General features: G+C 48.9%; 1 protein-coding gene and 1 long non-coding RNA gene across 2 annotated transcripts; both read left to right on the top strand.

Moving 5' to 3' along the window:
* Positions 1 to 14: 14 nt before the first annotated feature.
* On the top strand, positions 15 to 21477 carry SMAP2 (small ArfGAP2). The gene is made up of 10 exons (XM_085081015.1): positions 15 to 200; positions 12152 to 12285; positions 12763 to 12848; positions 13676 to 13754; positions 15825 to 15905; positions 16371 to 16449; positions 16717 to 16817; positions 17317 to 17482; positions 18511 to 18821; positions 20340 to 21477. The coding sequence occupies exons 1-10, from the start codon at positions 98 to 100 to the stop codon at positions 20472 to 20474; spliced, it is 1275 nt and encodes a 424-aa protein (XP_084937141.1). The 5' UTR covers positions 15 to 97; the 3' UTR covers positions 20475 to 21477.
* Positions 2685 to 5214, top strand: LOC146427801 (uncharacterized). Its single transcript, XR_014856271.1, has 2 exons — positions 2685 to 2802; positions 2996 to 5214. It is a non-coding gene; the product is annotated as an uncharacterized LOC146427801 (long non-coding RNA).
* Positions 21478 to 22374: the final 897 nt, after the last annotated feature.

Raw genomic sequence — 22374 nt, 5'->3', positions numbered from 1 at the left:
GCTGATTGGCTCCTCCCCCGGCGGAGCCCCGCCCCTAGCGGAAGCAGGAAGCGGGCGGGCCGGCCGTGACCCGCGGGCGGGCAGCGCCGGCCGCGCCATGACGGGAAAATCGGTGCGGGACGTGGAGCGCTACCAGGCGGTGCTGGCCGGGCTGCTGGCCGAGGACGAGAACAAGTTCTGCGCCGACTGCCAGGCCAAAGGTAACGCGGATGGGCGGCGGGGCCTGCCGAGCCCGCGCCGCGCCGGATGCACCCCCCGGTGCTGCCCCAGCGGCCTCGCCGCTCGCCGGTGTGCGGGGTCGCCGCTCCGCCGAGGGCCGGACAGCCCCGGTTGGGCAGCGGGGGGTGGGCTCCGTGCTCTGTCACCGCCGGGGAGCGCTGCGGTGGTGGCGGGGGGACAACGGTGCTGCCCGGCGGGTGACCGGCGGTTATGGGGGTTGCTGGGGGAGAGTGGGGAGGAAACGGTGGAGTTTGGGGCTGAGAACAGGGTGGGTTTGGGGCTGAGAATAGGGTGGGTTTGGGGCTGAGGGGTGTTGGGGTGGTTGGGGGGGTGGGGGGGTGGTTGGGGTGGGTTTGGGGGGGGTGGGGTGGTGGGGGGGGGTTTGGGGTGGGGGTGGTGGGGGGGGGTGGGTTTGGGGGGGTGGTGGGGCTGAGAACAGGGTGGGTTTGGGGCTGAGAACAGGGTGGGTTTGGGGCTGAGAACAGGGTGGGTTTGGGGCAGAGAACAGGGTGGGTTTGGGGCAGAGAACAGGGTGGGTTTGGGGCCAGGAATAAGGTGGTTTTGGGGCCAAGAACGTGGTGGTTTTGGGGCCAAGAACAGGGTGGTTTGGGGTTGAGAACAGGGTCGTTTTGGGGCCAGAATAAGGTGATTTTGGGGGCAGAACAGGGTGGTTGTGCGGCGCGGAACAGGGTGGTTTTTGGGGAAAGAACGCGGCGGTTTTGGGGGGAAAAACCCCAAATTTTTAGCTGCAGCACGGCTGGGCTCAGTGCGAGTCTCACTGCTGGAGGAGAATTGGCTCCCGGTGCCTGTGGAAGGAGGGAGATGGGGAGGGAAAGACCCCAGAGCTGCCTGTGGGAATCTAGCAGCTCCTGGAAAACACCCCATGGTCTGTAGGGTTTTCCCCTGGGGTGAGGAGAGGAGCTGGAGCAGCCAGCGCTGGGTAATTGAGGGAATTCCAGCCGGGGAGTCACATCCTGTCACCTGGGGCTGCAGTGTGAGCAGCAGGAGGGTGGAAGGGAAGGGAAGGAGATGTCACCTCACTTTGGGATCACAGACCACTGAAGGAATCCCAGAATTTTGTCCTCTGCTTCCTTTCCCACCTGGCTCTTCCCTGTGAGGCCTGAAAGTATCCAAGACCAAAGATGAGCTTTAAAGTTCCTCCCAACCCAAACTATTCCATATTTCAGGGGTTCCAAGGCATGCAGTGACCCTGATGTAGCTGAGAAAGGAGTGGGAGATGTCAGTGTTTGAATTCCAGCAGATAAAACAGAGGGGAGAAGCTGTTCCCTGTCCCCTGGTGACTGCTCTGGGCTTGCCGCTGGGAAATGCTTTGTTTTCCCGCAGCAAAAGGGTTCAAGCTGCCCAAAAATCCCGTTTTAATGAGCTGCTCTAATCACTTGGGGATCTGGACTTGAGCCTTGTTTCCCAAGAGCTGCTGGAGGTGGACTTGGAGGAGGGATTGGCAACTTCCCTCTGGGAACAAAGGGTTTGGTCACCTCGGTGTGACCCCAAAAAACTGCTGAGCCCCCTTTGGACAGCATTGAAATCGATATTATTGTGATTTATTTCCAACCTGCCGTTCCAAAACCCCCCAAACCACCACCATCTCACCTTTCCCACCTGGTTCATGGCCACCAGGTTCCCCTCACACGCCAATCCTTTATCTCTTGGCACCTCCTGCCAGCCCCGAGGGCGAAAATAGCTCCTTCAGCCTCCCTTCCCAGGCTGGAGACAGCGAAAAAATGGGAATAAACTCAACCCCACAGCTCCAGGTGATGTGGTGGTGGAGCTTCTCCTGCTCACAGCGCGTCCTGGCAGTGCAGAATTCCACCTAATTATGATTATTATTATTACAATTATAAAGTCCTGGTACAGAGTTCAGCCTTTCCAAAGCTGCTCCTCGCTGGGAACGTGGATTGCAGCAGTCCTGGAGAGCAGGCTGGGGTTGTTATCTGATCCACTAATTACCCCCTGTGCTAATGAGGCTCCTGGAAGTGGGAAATCTCCTCCTCCAGGGTGTGTGTGGCCACTGGAGCTGTCTCTGCTCAGAGCTCCAGGGAATTCCTGCAGTTTGGGGGCAATTTTGGTAGTTTTGGTCAATATGGTTCCACTGGAGCTGTTTCTGCTCAGAGCTGCAGGGAATTCCTGCACTTTGGGCAGTTTTGGGGTAATTTCAGTCTTTTTGGTCAATGTGGTTCCACTGGAGCTGTGTTTACCCAGAACTCCAAGGATTTGCTGCAGTTTTGGGGCAATTTTGGTCATTTTTGGTCAATATGGTTCCACTGGAGCTGTCTCTACCCAGAGCTCCAGGGATTTGCTGCACTTTGGGCAGTTTTGGGGCAATTTTGGTAGTTTTGGTCAATGTGGTTCCACTGGAGCTGTGTCTCCCCAGAGCTCCAGGGAATTGCTGCAGTTTTGGGGCAATTTTGGTCTTTTTGGTCAATGTGGTTCCACTGGAGCTGTCTCTGCTCAGAGCTCCAGGGAATTCCTGCAGTTTAGGCAGTTTTGGGGCAATTTTGGTACTTTTGGTCAATGTGGTTCCACTGGAGCTGTCTCTACCCAGAGCTCCAGGGATTTCCTGCAGTTCAGGCAGTTTGGGGGCAATTTTGGTATTTTTGGTCAATGTAGTTCCTCTGAAGCTGTGTTTACCCAGAACTCCAGGGATTGCTGCAGTTTTGGGGCAGTTTTGGTCTTTTTTGGTCAATGTGGTTCCACTGGAGCTGTCTCTACCCAGAGCTCCAGGGAATTCTGCAGTTTTGGGGCAGTTTTAGGGCAGTTTTGGGGCAATTTTGGTCTTTTTTGGTCAACGTGGTTCCACTGGAGCTGTGTCTACCCAGAGCTCCAGGGATTTGCTGCAGTTTTGGGGCAGTTTTGATACTTTTGGTGAATTTTGAGGCTCTCCCAGCACTGACAGCAAGGCAGGTCTGATATTCCCCCTGGAATAACTGCACCATTCCACTTTTCCCACGGGAAGGAGCCCCGTGGTGGCTCCAGGTGGTGTCCTCAGCACTTCCAGGGATGTCTGGAAGCAAAGCTGCTCTTCCCTGGAGTGTCCCAGACCAGCCTGGAGCAACCTGGAGCAGTGGGAGGTGACAGGAATGAGACTGGATGATCCTCCAAGTCCTTCTCAACCCAAACCAGCCCGAGATTCTGTGGAATCTCAGCGTGTTTTGGTTCTGCTCAGTGGCTCTTGTTTTGCAGGAAATTGGGTGAAATTCCTTCCTCTTTTTGCTGCCAGCCTGGTGTTTGGGGGAACTGAGAGAGCTGAGCAGGAGGGTGGGCAGTGGTGAGTTGTAATCCTCTTTTTGGAGGTGTTGGCTGTGGGAATCACTTGGAAAAACAGCTGGAAAGAGCAGCATGTTCACCAGGCAGGTGGGATTGTGGGAATCACTTGGAAAAATAGCTGGAAAGAGCAGCATGTCCCCCAGGCAGGTGGGATTGTGGGAATCACTTGGAAAAACGGCTGGAAAGAGCAGCGTTCCCCAGGCAGGTGGGAATTTTTCCTGCCATTCTGCCATTCCAAGGGCACTGCTGTTCCCTCTGTGTGTGTGGCAGATAACAGGGAATCTGCCCAGCCTGTGCTGAGGATCCAGCAGCAGATTCCTGCCTGGAATGGGAACCTGGAGCTGGGCTGGAGGAAGGGATGAGGTGACATCTCCGAGCTTGGCTCCGCCGGAATTCGGAAAATCCCCATCGAGCAGCGCCGAGTGGATTCAATCCTGCCTCTGAACTATTCCCCCCCAGCTAATGGTGTTTGGTTCTCTCCTTCTCCCAAACTCTCCCCTCTGCTCTGCAGTCCCATCCATCCTGCAGGCTGCTCGGATCCGGGGCTCGTGACGTCGGAGCAGGAGCTTCCTCCTCCTCCTCCTCCTCCTCCTCCTCCCCAGGGAGCACCGTGGCTGCCCAGAGGTTCAGGTTGCCCTGTGCTCCTCCTGGTTTGTGTGGCTCTTCCCTTCTCCCCTTTGTCTCGTGAGATTCCAGGCCTGAATCAGCCCTTTGTACCCCGAGGGGTTGGATGGGGAAGGTGCTGCTGAATGCAGCATAAAGCCAGGTTTAATTGTTTGATAAGAAGAAGGTGTAGGACTGGGAAAATCCTGGTTGAATGTGGGATGGGAAGGAGGAAAAGCTGAGGGCTGGAGGAGGTGGGTAAGGGAGAGCAAATTCCACTCCCAGTGGGATTTGGGGATTTTCTTATCCAAAGATCTCATGGGGGATCTTTGGGAATTTTCTGATTTTCTCCTGGGGGGAGCTGCATCAGTCCAGCCTAACTCCCCATTAATCCAAACCAAATATTCCCTGAAAAATCTGCGTGACTCAACTCCTCCTCCTCCTCCAGCAGCCTCTCGAGCTGCAGCTGAATTTCCTTTGCAGGCAGAGCAATTCTGAGAGGAACTTCTTAAATAGCTGCTGGAGCAGCTGCATGGGAGGAAGGAGGATGGGGATGGAGGGGGAATGGTGCAGCCTGTGCCTCCAAAAACCCAAATTTTTTGGGCTGGAGCTGCTCAGCTCGGCTTAGGAGCTCTGGGATGAGGAGAAAGCTCAGCCTTACGTAAGGGAACCTTGCCAGAGGGATGCATGTGGGTTGTGTGTTCGTTGGAATCCTCAGCTGCAGCCACAATATTCTGGGATCTTGCATTATTCTGCTTTTCTGCTCTGCTAAATTCGGATCTGGGTTGGTTCAGAGGGAGGGGAAACGCTCAGAAATTCGGTTTATCCCTCGGGGATCTTCACCTGAGCTGGGTAAATCTGGGAGAGGACACAGCTCTGACCGTGCCTGGAGCTGGAACTTCCCACTCCAGCAAGGAAAAAAACCCATCAGGGCTTTTTTTCCCAACAGGGACTTAGTGTGGAATTAGTTTGTGCTTAGGGGAGTTGCAGGAAGATCCCTTTTAAGCAGATCCACATCCCTCCATCTGCCAAAAATAGGGATAATCCTCAGAGCAGGAACACCTGGGCTCTGACACCCCAACTCTCCACGCTGGGGAGTGGAGATGGGGGAAAAAAAAAAATCCCAAAATCCCATAAAAATTGCTGTGTGATTCCCAGAACTGCAGCTGGAGTAAAGTTTGTTCCTATAGAAACTGCAGGGGAGTTACATAAGGAATCCCAGCTCCCAGTGCAGAGGGAACTCGTGCTCCAAAAGGCAAAGTAGGGCTTCAAACCAACCGAAAAAAAAATCAGGAATAGCTCAGGGATCCTTCAGGTTGATCCCTGGTTGTGGTTGTTCCCTCTGTCCTGGGAAATCTGGGACGAAATTGGAGCTTTTGGGAAATGTGGGACAAAATTGGAGCTTTTGGGAGGAGAAGTGGAGTGGATTTAGCTGGGTTTTGATGAAATGTTTGACCTCAATTTTGGGGCAAAATGTGTCATTTCTTCCTGAGCTTTTCCTTAGGAATTCCAAGGGATAGTCCATGTTTAGCTCCAGGTGTTGAAAATATCCTCAATCCATCAAAAACAGACCCAGGACCTTCCTTCCTCCTGTTTTAAGGATTTGGTGGCTTTTAAAACATCCCCCAACTCCAATGGAATTGGGAAACAGAGTCTGAAGGTTTTCAACAGGAACTGACAAATGAAAAACTACCTTAAAAGGTGACAAAATTTTAATTCAAAATTAGAAAATTTGAATTTGAATTCTAATTCGAAATTAGAAAATTAGGGAAAAAAGCATCAAAATTCAACTTGGTGACGGTAGAGCTTCCCTCCTGCTGCTCTTTCCCTGTTCACAGGTGCATTTGGACACCTATAATCTCAATTTTTTTTTGCATTTCACGGAAATTTAGCCATCCTTGAAACCTGCAGTTTGTAGGATTAACCACTGCGTGGTTTTGGTTGAAAACAACACCCCAGGAAGTCCTTGAATTGTGGAACTCGACCGATTTTTTTTTTAAAAAATATATATTTTTAGGCCCATCCTGGTTGATGTCACCCATTCCTCCTGCATGGATCGTGGTGATAGCACTGCTTGGGATTGTCCCTGTCACACTTTTGGGGAGGGAAGGGACAACCAGCAGCTCCTGCAGCAGCAGGGAAACCTCACCCTGCTGCTCACAGCCTGGAGTTTTCATTTCCTCCACCCTCCATTTTCATTTCCCCCACTCTCCCTCCAGCTGCACTTCAAAGAGCACGATGGGGGAGATGATAAAGCTGCTCATTTCTACTCAAAAACACACAAATCTTGGGTTTCAGGACCACAGGACCCTCAAATATTGGTGATTTTTGTGGTGAACTGGAAGATTTTGAGTTTTTTTCTGGCAGGAATCAGAGCCAGCACCTTTCTTATTGGAGATTTTTTTGGTAAATTGGAAGATTTTGAGGTTTTTCTGGGGGGAATCAGAGCCAGCACCTCAAATATTGGAGATTTTTTTGGTAAACTGGAAGATTTTGAGGTTTTTCTGGCAGGAATCAAAGCCAGCACCTTTCTTATTGGAGATTTTTGTGATAAATTGGAAGATTGTGAGTTTTTTCTGGCAGGAATCAGAGCCAGCACCTCAAATATTGGTGATTTTTGTGGTAAATTGGAAGATTGTGAGGTTTTTCTGGCAGGACTCAGAGCCAGCACCTTTCTTATTGGAGACTTTTTTGGTAAACTGGAAGATTTTGAGCCTTTTTTGGCAAGAATCAAAGCCAGCACCTTTCTTATTGGAGATTTTTTTGGTAAACTGGAAGATTTTGAGGTTTTTCTGGGGGGAATCAGAGCCAGCACCTCAAATATTGGAGATTTTTTTGGGTAAACTGGAAGATTTTGAGTTTTTTCTGGCAGAAATCAGAGCCAGCACCTCAAATATTGGAGATTTTTTTGGTAAACTGGAAGATTTTGAGATTTTTCTGGCAGAAATCAGAGCCAGCACCTTTTTTATTGGAGATTTTTTTGGTAAATTGGAAGATTTTGAGGTTTTTCTGGCAGGAATCAGAGCCAGCACCTCAAATATTGGAGATTTTTTTTGTAAACTGGAAGATTTTGAGTTTTTTCTGGCAGGAATCAGAGCCAGCACCTTCCTTTTTCTTGCAGAAGGTGGTTGAGGCTGAAATTACTGTGAGGGGGGAAAAAAAGGACAAAGAAAAACCCCAAAAACAGCCTTTTCTCCTTTCAAAGGATGGCATAAAGCTGAATTTTTGGATGGTTGAACAGCTTGATGAGGTGTAGATCCTTCCCAAACACCTTTTGTGTGTGATAAAGAGAGATTTTTGGCTTTAGCATCCTCTGCAAGCTGCTCAGAGCAGCCTGAGGGGTTTTAATCCCAAATGAATCTGAGGTATTAATCCCAAATTCCAGGTGGATCCACGATCCCTGCAGCAGGATCCCTGCTCAGCTCGGTAATTAATTAATTTAATAACTAAAAAAAAACATCATTCAGAGGTCTGAAAGCTGATTGAAGTGGGTTTTCAGGGTTTCCCTGAGTTCCCCAAAGTGTCACACGGAATTTCCAGTGAAGGGCAGAGGAAGTTGTTTGGCAAGAGGAGTTTTGTCACAGCTCTGAGCAGGAGGGATGGCAGGAAATCCTTGAGCAATCTCCTGCCAGAACAGGGAAACCACCAGGCAGAGGAAGTTTTTGGGATGCTGGGCTCTTTCCTCATTTGGCTCTGCAAAAAAAAAATGGGGATTTTCAGTTTGGACTTGAGGAAATTTTTCCCCACGTTGGTGAAATTTTTCCCCACACTGGTGATTCTCCTGCTGCAGGGAGAATTCCCCACATCCCTTTTCCTCAGGGCTCACCCCATGCAGAGCAATTTTGGGATCCATGGGTGAGGATACATTTTTCCTGCTGGTTTGCACTGAGATTATTTCCGATTATTATTTCTGATTATTTCTGATTATTTTGGATTATTTCCTCCTTTGTCCCCTGGCTGGTTATTATTTCTTGCTGGTTATTATTTCTTTCTGGTTATTATTTCTTTCTGGTTATTATTTCTTTCTGGTTATTATTTCTTTCTGGTTATTATTTCTTTCTGGTTATTATTTCTTTCTGGTTATTATTTCTTTCTGGTTATTTCTTTCTGATTATTTCTGATTGATTATTTCTGATTATTTCCGATTATTTCCTCCTTCCTGCCCATGGAAACACCTCTTTTTTTCCTGCCTTTTTTCCCAAAAGAGCAGTGCCTTTACAGCCAGCTCCTGCTTTATTTTCCAGTTCCTTCTGCACAATTATTCTTGCAGAAAGCTGCCTCAGGAGGAGGAGGAGGAGGAGCTTGCTCCAGAATTCCCAGAGAGGATGAGGAGTGAATCCCCTCTGGATTTCTCAATGAAATCCACTCCAGGCTGTGAACCCAACAGCAAGTGACTCACTTGGAGCATCCTCCTGGGGCTGGGAGCTTCCCATGGAATTAGGCTGGGGTTTTAGAGGGAATTAGGATCCTTTTCAGATCACTCAGCAGCCCTTGGGGCATTAACGAGGCAGGCTTAGATGGGGACAGGAGCTGGCATGGCCAGCTTGGCATGGAGAGGTTGTTGTGACAGGCTGGGATGTCACACAGCCTCTGGAGTTGGCTGGCTGGGCACTGAGTCCCCTGGGAATGCACTCAAGGGTTCGTGAGGTGAAAAATCACCCAGCAAGGGTTGTTTGGGAGCTCGTGATGCTCCTGGGAATGAGCCCAGAGGGGTCTGATCCATCCTAAACCCCGTGCCAGAGCTGTCTGGGCATCCAGGCTGTGTAAAATGTTGGGATTTTTACTGAAAATTGATGTTTCCTTCAATCCAGGAGGGATTGGTGCAGGTGGATCAGAGATTCCCACTGCCAGAGGGCAGGGATGGGTGGGATTTGGGAAGAAATTCCTGCCTGTGCAGGCGGGGAGAGGCTGGGCAGGATTTCCCTGGGGCTGCCCTATCCCTGGGAGTATTCCCAGGCTGGATGGATCTCCTTTCCCCCATCTTTTTTTGCCTCAATCTGGTACCTGAGGTGCTTTTTTCCCTGCTGTTGTGACCAGCTTTGCTCAGGGCAAACAGAATTATCCCTAAAGCTGGGGCAGAAGTGGTGGCAGCAGGCTGGCAGTGGTGTCACTGGAGCAAATCCCCATTTTTCCATATTTTAATGGGGTTTCCATTGGGGTCTGGTGGCTCTGAGGATGCTCAGCCTGAGGAGAATTCAGTTTTTATCATCAACCAGAAGATTCACGCAGGAAAACCATTTATTTTTTGGTGGTTTGAGGAGCTGAACGTTTCTGTTGGCCTCATCCCCAACCTTTTAGGAGATAAATCCCAATTCCCTGAGCCAGCAGGGCGAGGTGCTCCCTGTCCCCAATTTTTGGAGGGTGTCAGGGTGTGCCCAACTTTTGTAGGGCTTGATAATCCTCCCAGGCAGCTCAGCAGTGCTGATTAAAGCTGCCCCGTTGTCACTTACTTATTTATTTCTATTTTTTTCTCTGAAAAACTTCACCCTAAATTATTTTTTTTCCCCTTTTTATCACCGAAGCCGCCGAGGGTTGTGTTTTGGGGAAGTGCAAAGCTGCAGCAGGGGAGGTGAAAGTCACATCTGGAAATGCCACCTGGGGGGGTTTTTTAATAGTCAAATCACCTTGAAAAACAGACGTGAAACTCTGCAAAAAGCTCTCCCTGGCAGATCTGAGGCAGCTCTGGGCATTTCCAGGGAGATTTTTTCAGTGGGAAGTGGGAGGTTGTTTACATCTGCACCAAAGCCTTCCCTCCACCCACAAACCCAGGGGTTTAAAAGGCGTTTTTAAAGGCGTTTTTAGGAGGCATTTGAAGGTGAAAAATGTTGGTTTGGTTAAGCTGGAGGTCTGGGAAGGAGGTGTTGGATCCCAGCAGGGTTTGCTGTGCCTGCAGCATTTTTGGAGCATTTTTTGAAAATTCAGATTTCTTCCCTCCTCATCCCACAGCTGCTGGGGTCACAATGCATCCTCTGGCTGTGGATCAAACCAACCCCACGTCCCCAAAGCCCTGCAGATTTCCTGTGACACCCAAAGGACACCCAAATCCCAGCTGGAACCTCCCCAGGGCAGAGCTCACCCCTGCTTGTGTAACGTGTTTAGCGCTGGGAGGAGTTTGCAAAGCCGAAATAATTCATTTTATTTGCAATATTTCCCTGACATTAACCAACCTGCTCCACTGGGCTGTGCCAGAACTTGGATTTAGGAATTCTGGCACGTCCCAGCTGTGATCCCAAACCCCTGAGGGGACACTGGCTGTGCCACTAGCCCTGAGTCATGTTTTGGTGGCAGGTTGTGGTGGCCTGAGCTGCTCCATGTGACAAACCCAGCGAGCTGATTACTCCAGGAGCTGCCTGCCCCCCGTTAATCCTTTTAGTCCTATCAAGGCTAAATTTATCTGGAGTTTAAATCTAACCTTGGATCTGAGGATAATCCCAGCAGCAGTCTCACGTTAGAGCCCCGGGGGTGGGTCTGGGAGAGAATTCCGGGTGGGAATCACAGCAAGGGTGCTAGAATTGGCTTTTATTCCCAGTTTTTTTGGGGCTGGAGTTTTTGCTGGAGTTGGGGGTTCTGCTTTGATAATAAAGGATATAATAATAATATTATACTAATATAGTAATAATATAATATAATAATATAATATAATAATATAATATAATAATATAATATAATATAATTATAATAATATAATATAATATAATATAATTATAATAATATAATATAATATAATATAATTATAATAATATAATAATAATAATAAAGGGGCTGAGGTAGAGGTTTCCAATCAGGTCTGGGAAGTGAATTCCTCACCTTTATTCAATGGATATCAATCCCAAGAGCCACGCCTGGAGAGGGCAAAAAGCAGCAAATAATAGCAGGAAAGGCCAGAAAACTTAATAAAGGCATTTTTCAGTGAATTCCCTGGAATTCCCTGGAGTTACCTGTTGGAGGTAACTCTGGAAATGTCCCTGAGCCACAGGTGGCATTTACAGCACCAAAATCCCTCCAGGATGCTCCAGGCTTTTTCCAGGAATGGGAATTAAACTGTTAACAGCACCTCCAGAGCCTCCAAACCCAGCACTGCTTTTTCAGGGCTTGGAAATTACACTTTTCTTCCCCCTCCCACCTCCCTCTCATTAAGTCGAGGCTCTGCTATTTTAGCTGTGGCAAGAAAAGCAGGATAACTCTTCATCATCCGGAATAATGGCTGGGAAAAGGATGTTTGGTCCCTAATTCTGTGTTTTCCCAGTTTTCCACACGCAGGGACACCAGTCTGTGCTGGGAGCTGGAGCCCTGAGCTGGGGCTGGCAGTTGGATTTGAAAATATTCCCGGAATATTCGGCAGGATGGAGGGGCTGGGAGAAGGGTGGGAATTCCTGTGGGTCTCTGGGGATGCCCTGCTGGGATTCCCTGGTGCTCTGAGTGGATCTGAGCTCGATCTTTCCCTGGTGGGTGTTTCTGATCCCTGGCATGATCTCCCATCCTCACCTCGGAGCTCTCCTGCTGCATGAAAACCGGGAATCTCCACCAGAGCCCTGGAAACTGGGGAGTGAACTGATCCTTCCTCGGGCTGGGATTGGTTTTGGGGTGGCCAGATGTTGGGTTTGGTGCTGCTCTCCTGGGAGTTCCTGCTGGGAATTGCTGCTGGGAGTTCTCCTCCCAGCGCTGAGGAGATTTGAAGGTGCCAAGTGGGTTTTTGCTGTAGGGAATCTTGAGTTGTTATTTGATTCCAAGTTATCCAGGAGAAAAAGGGGGAAAAACAGGGTTGCAGACATGGCAGAACTCAGGGGGTTGGAGTGCTTGGGGTGGTTTAAATTCCTCTTTTCTTCCCTCTTCCACTCGGAGCTGTTGGTTTGTGTGGATGGAAGAGGGAGGCACCAAACCCCCAGGGATAACTGGGAACATCCTGCCCATGTGCAATTCCACTTCCCAGCCCGGATGAGAACCCAAACTCCTCCATCCCAGTTCACTTGGCTCAGTTTCCCAGTTCCTCCAGGCACCACCAGGGGCTTGGCCTGCTGGGAAACACCTCCTTGTCTCTCCCCAGGGCCACGATGGGCATCCTGGAACATCGGGGTGTTCATCTGCATCCGCTGCGCCGGCATCCACAGGAACCTGGGCGTTCACATCTCCAGGGTCAAATCCGTCAACCTCGACCAGTGGACGCAGGAACAGATCCAGGTGAGGCCTGGGACACCACAGCCAGGCTTGTTGGGGTTTTTTTCGGTCAGTGGGGCTTCAAAAATTTGGGATTCAACCAAGCCGGGATGGGATTGATGTTCCTGAAAATGGAGGAGGAAGGAGAATTCCATCCGGGATGGGTTGGGAGGGAAAATGTCCTCATTCCAGCTTCAAGGAGCTGCAAATATCCAAATTAAATTACCAGTGGCTGCTGTCCACCTCTCCTTGAGCTTCCCAGGGATTTCCAGAGGGATTTGGGGTTGCTAATTGGATATTTATCCCACCTTGGACTAAATATTGGCAATTTGGAATGGGAGGTGATGGGAGCAGCTGCCTCAGGATCCCCCTGGGAGGTGCAGAGTGGCTTTCAAGAGGCTCTCCCTGCCTTGATTTCCCTGGGATGGATTTCCCTGGGAGCCTGGGAGAGCTTTACTATCCGGGAAAGGGGAAATGCCAAGGAATTTTTTGGGGTTGCAGTGCGTGCAGGAGATGGGGAATGGCAAAGCCAATCGTCTCTACGAAGCTTACCTGCCCGAGAACTTCCGGAGGCCCCAGACAGACCAGCATCCTTTTTCCCTGGAAAAACACGGAGCATTCCCATCCTGGAGGAGTTCCCTGGAGCAGGGAATGGGAATGAAGGGATTGCTGCAGGTTTTGGAGGCTGGAGGGGAAGGGGGGGTTGGATTTTCCGAAGGTTCTGAGGAATTCTAATTGTGACCTTCCAGGACCTGAAGGAGCTGCAAGGGGGAGTTGGAAAGGACAGGATAATGAGAGTGGATTCCCACTGGTAGAGGGCGGGGAGAGGTGGGATTTGGGGGAGAAATTCCTCCCTGGAAGTGTTCCCCAGGCTGGATGGAGCTTGAAACAAGCTGGGATCATGGAAGGTGTCCCTGCCGTGAGAATGGGATCCTTAAATTCCCTTCCAACCCAAACCCAGCTGGGATTCCCTGCTGGAATTTTTAACACTCCTGAAAACTTCAGGTGGAGATTCCACCTTGCAGGAATTCCGAGTGAATAGGGCCAGAATGCCATAAACCCAAAAAACCTCACAGGAACCTCTTTCCCCTATATTTTTTTCCCTTAATCTGATACCTGAGGTGCTTTTTTTACCTGAATGTGCTGAGGAGATGCTCAGGGCAAACAAAAAACAGTGGAGAAAACACAACAAGAGCCTAAATCCTGATTTAATTCCCCTTTTATAGCACTAGAATAACCTGGAATAACCCAGGGGTGAAAACCGAGCTCGGATCCAACCAATAAATCATTTTAAGCAAGTTGCTGCTGGAAAACGCTCTTTAAACAATTCATTTCATTTAGTTACAGCCTGTACCTTGTTCTTCCTCCCTGTCAAATATCCTGGCAATCCTTTGTCCTTAACCAGCTGCCTCAGAGCTGTGGAGAGTTTTATTCGGGATAAATACGAGAAGAAGAAATACATGGACAGGAGCATCGATATCAACGCCTTCAGGGTGAGTCTGGAGGTGGAAATTTGGGATTTAAAACGCTTTAAATGTCTCTGATGGCAGGGGAAATCTCTTTTTTCCAGGTTTGTTTGCACTCTGTGGAGGGAATTCCTGAGGGGATTTGGGGTTTTTGCTGTAGGGAATCTTCTGGGGTTGATTTTGGGTTATCCAGGAAAAAAGGGGGGGGAAAGGAGGATTGCAGAAATGGCAGGAATTGGGGTGTTTGGGTGGTTTAAATTCTTGTTTTCTTCCCTCTTGGAGCTGTTGGGTTTGTGTGGATGGCAGAGGGAGGCAATAAATCTCCAGGGATTTATTGGAGAAGATCTCAGAAGGGTTTTGTCCAGTTCCTTGCTCAGAGCAGGAAAAATGCAAAAAATTAGCAAAATATTTTTAAAAATTGAGGTTTTTTTTAAGGATTTTAGATCTGAGGGGTTTTAGACCAGCAACAGCATCAGGTGTGAGCTTTTCTGTGGTTAAATCAGGAATTTTTTCCCTCACAGAAAGCAAAGGATGATGGATGGAAGCAGGAGCCAATGAATCCCCAGGAATAATGATTGGAGATCTTAGAAAGGCCTTGTGCAGTTCCTCACTCAGAGCAGGAAAAGTGCAAAAATTTACCTCAAATTCAGCTGTTTTTAAGGATTTTTAGATCTGAGGGGTTTTAGATCAGGAACAGCACCAGATGTGAGCTTTTCCGTGGTGAAATCAGGAATTTTTCCCCTCATGTCAGTGATTTTTCCCTCACAGAAAAGGATGATGGATGGAGCAAGAGCCAATGAATCCCCAGGAATAATGATAGGAGAAGATCTTGGAAGGGCCTTGTCCAATTCCTTGCTCAGAGCAGGAAAAATGCAAAATTTTAGCTCAAATTCAGCTCTTTTTAAGGATTTTAGATCTGAGGGGTTTTAGATCAGGAACAGCATCAGGTGTGAGCTTTTCCTTGGTGAAATCAGGAATTTTTTCCATTATATCAGTGGTTTTTCTCTCACAGAAAAAGATGATGGATGGAAGCAGGAGCCAATAAATCCCCAGGGTTAATGCTTGGAGAAAACTTTGTAATTACTTTTATCCAATTCCTTGTTCAGAGCAGGAAAAATGCAAAATTTTAGCTCAAATTCAGCTCTTTTTAAGTGTTTTAGATCTGAGGGGTTTTAGATCAGCAACAGCATCAGGTGTGAGCTTTCCCTTGGTGAAATCAGGAATTTTTTCCCTCACAGGGGTGTGGTGTTGGGGGTTTGGGTTGTGGGTTTGGTTGTTTTTGTTTGTGGGGTGTTTTGTTTGTTTTTTGGTTTTGTTGGGGTTTTGGGGGGTGTGGTTTTTTGGTGTGGTGTTTTTTGTGTGTTTTTTGGGTGTGGTGGGGGGGTGATCTCCAGGGATAATGCTTGGAGGAAATCTTGGAATTTTATCCAATTCCTTGCTCAGAGCAGGACAACTGCAAATTTTTAGCTCAAATTCAGCTCTTTTTGAGGATTTTAGATCTGAGGGATTTTACACCAGGAACAGCATCAGGTGTGAGCTTTCCCTTGGTGAAATCAGGAATTTTTTCCCCTTGGGGGTTTTGTGTGTGGTGTGGTTTTTGGTGTGGTTGAAGCAAAGGATGATGGATGTTAAGCAGGAGCCAGTGAATTTCCAGGGATAATGCTTGGAGGAAATCTTGGAATTACTTTTATCCAATTCCTTGCTCAGAGCAGGAAAAGAGCAAAAAATTAGCTTAAATTCAGTTCTTTTTAAGAATTTTAGATCTGAGGGATTTTAGATCAGTAACACCATCAGATGTGAGCTTTCTCTTGGTGAAATCAGGAATTTTTTCCATTATATCAGTGGTTTTTCTCTCACGGAAAAGGATGATGGATGGAAGGAGGAGCCAATAAATCTCCAAGGATAATGCTTGGAGGAAATCTTGGAATTACTTTTATCCAATTCCTTGCTCAGAGCAGGAAAAATGCAAAAATTTACCTTAAATTCAGCTGTTTCTGAGGGTTTTTAGATCTGAGGGATTGTAGACCACTAATACCATCAGGTGTGAGCTTTTCCTTGGTGAAATCAGGAATTTTTTCCCCTTTTTTCCCCTCGCAGAAAGAAAAGGACGACAAATGGAAAAGGAGCAACGAGTCAGAAAGGAAACTGGAGCCCATCATCTTCGAGAAGGTGAAAATGGTAAGGCTGGGAGGAAAAGGCCAGAGCAGCTGTGGACACATCCCAGAGGGATCCCAGGCTGCATTTTTCTGGCCTCACTCACAGCCTGGGTGCTTTGAGTCACCCCTGGTGGGGATTGTTTTGCTCTGCTCAGACACTGAGCAGATGTGGAGATGGAATCCAGCAATTCCCTGCTGCTTTTTCCAGCTGCTTCTCCCTGGTTTGGAGGCTGCTTGGGTTTGCCAGCCTCTTGGGACGATGGAAAAATGGTGAAATGTTCACTCTTTGGAGGAGCAAAGAGAATTTCTCTGTTGTTTTTCATTTCTCTATTATTTTAATTTCTCTATTATTTTAATTTCTCTATTATTTTTGACTTAAATCCTCTGGGAAAAAGGGATTTTCAGGGTTAACCTCCTGAAAACCTCAGACATTTGAGAGGAAACCCAAAACTGAATGAGATTTGTGTTGTTCCTTTCCTCCCCTCAGCCTCAAAAGAAAGACGAATCGCAACAATCCAGGAAAAGTTCTCCCAAATCTGAGCCAGTCATGGACTTGCTGGGCCTGGGTAAGAGATTTTTTTTTTTTTATTTTTTTTTAGGAATTGCATGGATTTGAGGAGCTTTTAGTGCTGATTTTCCCTCTCAGGTGAACAATTCCAGGGTTATTCTGCTCGAACTGCTCCTTGGGAATTTTCCATTTATTTATCCTGGAGTTCCAGGAGGTTTATGGGACAAACAGGACTTTTTGGGATGTTTTCCCAGTCCTGCTCCAGAGGGATGAGGGAGGTTGGGATCAGGGTTGGGGACATCCAGGACATGTCTGTGTCCCCCAGACGCTCCGGTGACAACGGCTGTCACCAACGGCCGGCCCTGCAGCCTGGAGAAGGACCTGGACCTGTTTGCATCCGTGGGATCCACCTCGGACTCCAGGAAGGTCAGCTGGGAATGCTGGGGCTTGGAAAAGCCTGGGTGGGTCGTGGAAATGTGGGATAATTTGGGATGGGAGGGATGTGAAAAGGAAATCTGTTCCGTTGTTTAACCACACATGTAATTGCCTTCCGTAAATACTGCCCCAATGCAGGTACAAGCTAATTAAAAGGTGAATAATTCAGCTTTCCCCTCCTTTTGTTTATTTTTTTTTTTGGAGGGGGAAATTTCAGGAATATTTTACCAAAAATCCTAAAACATCTTCCTCAATGGAAATCTTTCTTTTCCACATCTAAGCCATCACCCCAACACATCCCTGGAAAAAAAATTCAGCCAAGATACTCCACATTTTCCCTTTTTGCGGGATTTTTGCGGGATTTTTGCGGGATTTTTGCGGTTTTTGGGGTTTTTGGGGTTTTTGTTTTTGTTTTTGTTTTTGTTTTTGTTTTTCAGATTTTTCCCAGATTTTTCCCAGATTTTGCCCTAACCCTGTCTCTCTGCCCCAGGTTGTTGGTTCCATGCCCACCTCGGGAAGCGCCGGCTCCGTTCCCGAAAACCTGAACCTCTTCCCGGAGCCTGGAAGCAAAGGGGAGGAGGTGGGCAAGAAGCAGCTCTCCAAAGATTCCATCCTGTCCCTGTACGGATCCCAAACCCCCCAGCTGCCAGCACAAGGTAACCCTGGGGCTGCAGGGCTCCACTTTGGGGTCAGGGGGATGTCCTGGGAAAATTCCAGGAGGTGTGGGGATGGAGGTGATCCCTGGGAATCCCAGGGTGGGTTGAGTGGGAAGGAATCTTAAAGGTTATTCCATTCCAGCCCCACACCTTCCCCTATCCCAGCTGCTCCAAGTTCCATCCAGCCTGGCTTGAGACACTTCCAGGGGTGGGAAAATCCAGGGAGGATTCCTCACAGGGAGGAATTCCTTCCCTATATCCCAGCTGGCACTGGGAATCCATCCCTGCCCAAATTGCCTCCCCAGCTGGGTTGAGGGCATCACTGGGAGCAGCTCAGGCTGGACATGCCAGCTGGATCGTGTCTGGAGTTCTGACAGCCCAGCCCTGAGAAGGAATTCTGAAATTCCTGACAAGGACCTGGAATTCTGACAGCCCAGCCCTGGAACTCTGAAATTCCTGACAAGGAATTCTGAAATTCCTGACGAGGATTCTGAAATTCCTGACAAGGACTTGGAATTCTGACATCCCAGCCCTGACAACTGAAATTCTGACATCCCAGCCCCGAAAAGGCGCTGGAATTCTGACATTCCTGACAAGGAATTCTGACATTCCTGACAAGGCACTGCAATTCTGACATTCCACCTCAACAAGGCACTGCAATTCTGACATTCCACCTCAACAAGGCACTGCAATTCTGACATTCCACCTCAACAAGGCACTGCAATTCTGACATTCCTGACAAGGACTTGGAAATCTGACATTCCAGCCCCGACAAAGTACTGTAATTCTGAAATTCCTGACAAGGATTCTGAAATTCCTGACAAGGATTCTGAAATTCCTGACAAGGCACTGGAATTCCAACATCCCAGCACTGACAAGGCACTGGAATTCTGACATTCCTGACAAGGAATTCTGAAGTTCTAACATCCCAGCCCTGACAACTGAAATTCTGACATGCCAGTCCCAACAAGGACCTGGAATTCCAACATCCCAGCCCCAGCTCATCCCTCTTTCCCTGATTTTCCCAGGAGCGATGTTCATGGCGCCGGCTCAGATGGGTTACCCCGCCGCTCCCTTCCCCGGCTTCCCCGCCGTCCCCCCTTCCAGCAGCATGCTGGGGGGCATGGTGGCCCCATCGGTGGGCATGCTGGCCCAGCCTGGAGCCGCCGGCATGGTGACCCCCATGGCCATCCCGGCGGGCTACGTGGGCAACGTGCTGGGCGTGCCCAACGGGATGATGGCAGCCCAGCAGCCCGGCTATGTGGCCGGAGTGGCCGCAGTGCCACAGCCCGTCTATGGCGTCCAGCCTGCCCAGCAGCTGCAGTGGAACCTGGCCCAGGTGAGGGGACACGCCTGGGGTGAGGGCTGCAGGGGTTTTTGGGGTTTTTTGGGAGCAGGGAAGTGGGGATTGTCAGGGGATGAGGGGGATCTCTGTGGGGCTGTGCATGGGGATTGGTGTGGGGTCAGTTCTGCTGGACTTCCCTGGAGGGTTTTTCTGGGTTTTTTTCTGGGAGCAGGGAAGGGGGGATTGTCAGGAATGAGGAGGATCTCGAGGGGGTCGAGTGTGGTGGGGATGGGATTGGTGTGGGGTCAATTCTGCTGGACTTCCCTGGAGGGTTTTTCTGAGGTTTTTTTTGGGAGCAGGAAAGGGGGGATTGTGAGGGAATGAGGAGGATCTCTGTGGGGTTGTGCTTGGGGATTGGTGTGGGGTCAGTTCTGCTGGGCTTCCCTGGCTTGGGGTGCACTGGGGACACCTGAAATCCCAGAGTCTGCAGGGGTTTTCTGGGGTTTTTTTGGGAGCAGAAAAGGGGGGATTGTCAGGGAATGAGGAGGATCTCGAGAGGTTTGAGTGTGGTGGGGATGGGATTGGTGTGGGGTCAGTTCTGCTGGACTTCCCTGGAGGGTTTTTCTGAGGTTTTTTTTGGGAGCAGGGAAGGGGGGATTGTGAGGGAATGAGGAGGATCTCTGTGGGGTTCTGCATGGGGATTGGTGTGGGGTCAGTTCTGCTGGGCTTCCCTGGAGGGTTTTCTGGGGTTATTTTTGGGATGGGGAGGGATGGTGGTGCAGGGAATGAGGGGGATCTCCAGGGATTTGAGTGTGTTGAGGGTGGGATTGGTGTGGGGTCAGTTCCACTGGGCTTCCCTGGAGGGATTTTCTGGGTTTTTTTGGGATGGGGAGGGATGGTGGTGCAGGGATTGAGGAGGATCTCAATTGAGGTGGTGCAGGGATTGAGGAGGATTGAGGGGGAGTGTGTGTGGGGATTGGTTTGGGGTCAGTTCCACTGGCTTGGGGTGCACCTGAGAATCCCAGGAAAAGAATCCTGAGGGTCCAACCTGTCCCTCCTTTCAGCCTCAGCTTCCAGGGGTTTGGGATTCCTGGCAGAGCTCTGGCAGCATCTCCTGGCCTTTAATCTCTCATCCCACCTTTCATTCCCAACCCTTTTATTCCCCCTCAAATTTTTTAGGGAAGCTGGGTTGAAAGATTCCTCCTTGTGGGTCAAATCTCTCATTTGGGAATAGAAATCCAGAATTTTAGGATGGGATGAACATTTGCAAACTTTGACTTTGGCTGCTTCTGAAAATTCACTGGCGCTTTCCCCCCACATTTTTATTTCCCCGTAAAAATGAGAACAAAACAGGTTTTATTTCCCATTTTTAAACGGGTGATAAAAACAACTGACAGTCAATCCCAACCTCCTCACTGAGGACACCTCCAGGGATGGAGACTCCAAACCTCCCTGGGCAATCCCAATGGGGAAATTCCTCCTGAAATCCAACCCTGATATTCCCTTTAGGAACTCTGATTTTTTTGGGATCCACAAAACCATCCCTAACCTCTCTCCCATCCCTTTTTGCAGATGACCCAGCAGATGGCTGGGATGAATTTCTACGGATCCAACGGGATGATGGGATATGGACAGTCCATGGGAGGAGGAGGAGGAGGAGGAAACCAGGGGAGCAACCAATCCCTCAGCTCCCCTCTGTGGAAATGATCCCTCGCCGTGACCATTCTTGCCTTCTCGTTCTGTTCTCCAAACCTGCTCCATGAGACATTCAGGGTTTTGTTTTTGCTTTCAGGTTTGGGGTTCTCTGCCCCGAATCGGGAGTTTGTTGGGTTTTTTTTTTTGTTTTTCCCCCCCATTCCCTGAGCCCCATCTCTGCCTTGTCACTGTCACAGCCGCGGGGACAGCCGGGTGGTGGTGCCACCAGCTCCCCGTCCTCAGCACAGTCAATGCACAGGGGAGGGATTTTCCCCAAATTCCCTCCGCCACAAACCTCCTGGGTAGCACTTGATGTCCTAGGAATCCGGGAATCCGGGATTTCCTGCCGGGTGGATCCCTTCAACTGCAGTGTTAGCGGGTTTTTTTGGGGGAGAAAAAGGGGGTGGGCGAGCTGGTTTGGTGCTGGGGGAGCAGATGGAACCCGAGCCCAGGGGCAAGCAAGCCTTGCTACCTCCTCCCACCCTCCTCAGAACCAAAGTCCTTGGGATTTTCCCCTGTCCTTCCCCTCCTGAGCAAGCAGGAATCTCGCCCAGAGTGGGGGCAAAACCGACAGAATGTGAAAAAAAACAAAAAACTTGCACTCCAGAGTGATTTTTTTTTTGATTTTTTTTTTTTCTTTCTGGATTTTGATGGAATTTCAAACTTTTAACGACCTAACCAGAGTTAATTCATCCAGGGCCCAGCGCCCTCTCTGCGAGTTTTCTTACGCTTTTAAAACAAATGACTCTCTGACGTCCTAATTTATACTTTTTTCATATATTTTTTTTTTTTCGTTTTGTTTCGTTCTGTTCTCGTTGTCGCTGTCCTGTGTATAATCCTGGTTCCCCTCCCCTTTCCCTGGCTCGCTTGGGACATTTTCATCTTAGGCAGATTTCTTTTCTCATCTCCAGCAGAAACCCGAAACTGCTTCAAAAAAAAAGTCTTCAAGAAGTCAGACTCGTGGTCTGCTCTCTCCTGTGGATATGTAAATTCCCAAATAAAATATTGCAGTGGATCCTTCAGGTGTGGCTGGTCACTCCAGGTGTGGGGATTTGGGGGATTTTGGGGCATTCCATCCCAAAAAATTCCTGAATTCCCTGTGCTTTGGGCTCTGTCCCAAATGCCAGGGAGCTGAGGGAGCACAGCCCAGGCAACAATCCTGAGCTGACACTTTTATATACAAACCCTTTGGCTTTGGGATGGGGGAAGGTGCAGCAGAATTCCTGCAGCTGCTGGGATTCAGTGCTTTAATTCCAGATTTAATTCCATTATTTCTTTAATTCCAGCTTTAATTCCATTATGTCGTTGCAGCTTTAATTCCATTATTTCATTGCAGATTTAATTCCATTATTTCATTGCAGATTTAAACTCGAGTTTGACAAAGCCTGGCTGAGGCTCGTCTGAAAATGTTAAGGAACAGGGAAAATCAGAATTCTGGGATTTCAGGGTGGTTTGGGGATGGTTTGAGGACCTTAAATCCCAAAATCCCATTTCTCCACCACCTTTCCCAATCCCAGGGTGATCCTTGGACACTTCAGGGATCCAGGAGCATCACAGCTTCTCTGGGAATTCCATCCCACCCATTTCTTCCCCAAAATCCCATTTCTTCCCAAAATCTCACCCAATCCTGCCCATTCCCCCTTGTCCTGTCACTCCATGTCCTTGGGAAAACTCTCATTTTTTTTAGGAATGTGTAAGGCTGTGGAAGGGATTTGGGAACCAGGGAGCTTTGGGGTTGTCTGTGAGATCTTTTATTAATTACAAAATTTCTTTCCTCAAGTCAAAATCTGCTTTTTTCAGGTGGAAATTTTTTTTCCTTCCCAGTGTATCCACTGTGGATCCCACTTTTTTTTGGGGTATTTTTTGGGGAAAAGCTCCACTCAAGCACAAGACAAAGTTTTCAAGCTGGCTT

Source organism: Lichenostomus cassidix, chromosome 23 (genome assembly GCF_008360975.1).
Source record: "Lichenostomus cassidix isolate B80296 chromosome 23, HeHo_3.0, whole genome shotgun sequence".
Taxonomy (NCBI): domain Eukaryota; kingdom Metazoa; phylum Chordata; class Aves; order Passeriformes; family Meliphagidae; genus Lichenostomus; species Lichenostomus cassidix.
Note: the sequence above shows the minus strand (reverse complement) of the source record. Positions and strands in the feature narration are given on the sequence as shown.

What these genes read in the sequence shown, in the direction of transcription:
- SMAP2 (XM_085081015.1), top strand. Translation starts at nt 98, where the DNA reads ATGACGGGAAAATCGGTGCGGGACGTGGAGCGCTACCAGGCGGTGCTG. An exon ending in CCACCTCGGACTCCAGGAAG is followed by an intron (nt 16,818 to 17,316) that starts GTCAGCTGGGAA and finishes TCTCTGCCCCAG; the next exon opens with GTTGTTGGTTCCATGCCCAC. An exon ending in TGCAGTGGAACCTGGCCCAG is followed by an intron (nt 18,822 to 20,339) that starts GTGAGGGGACAC and finishes CCCTTTTTGCAG; the next exon opens with ATGACCCAGCAGATGGCTGG.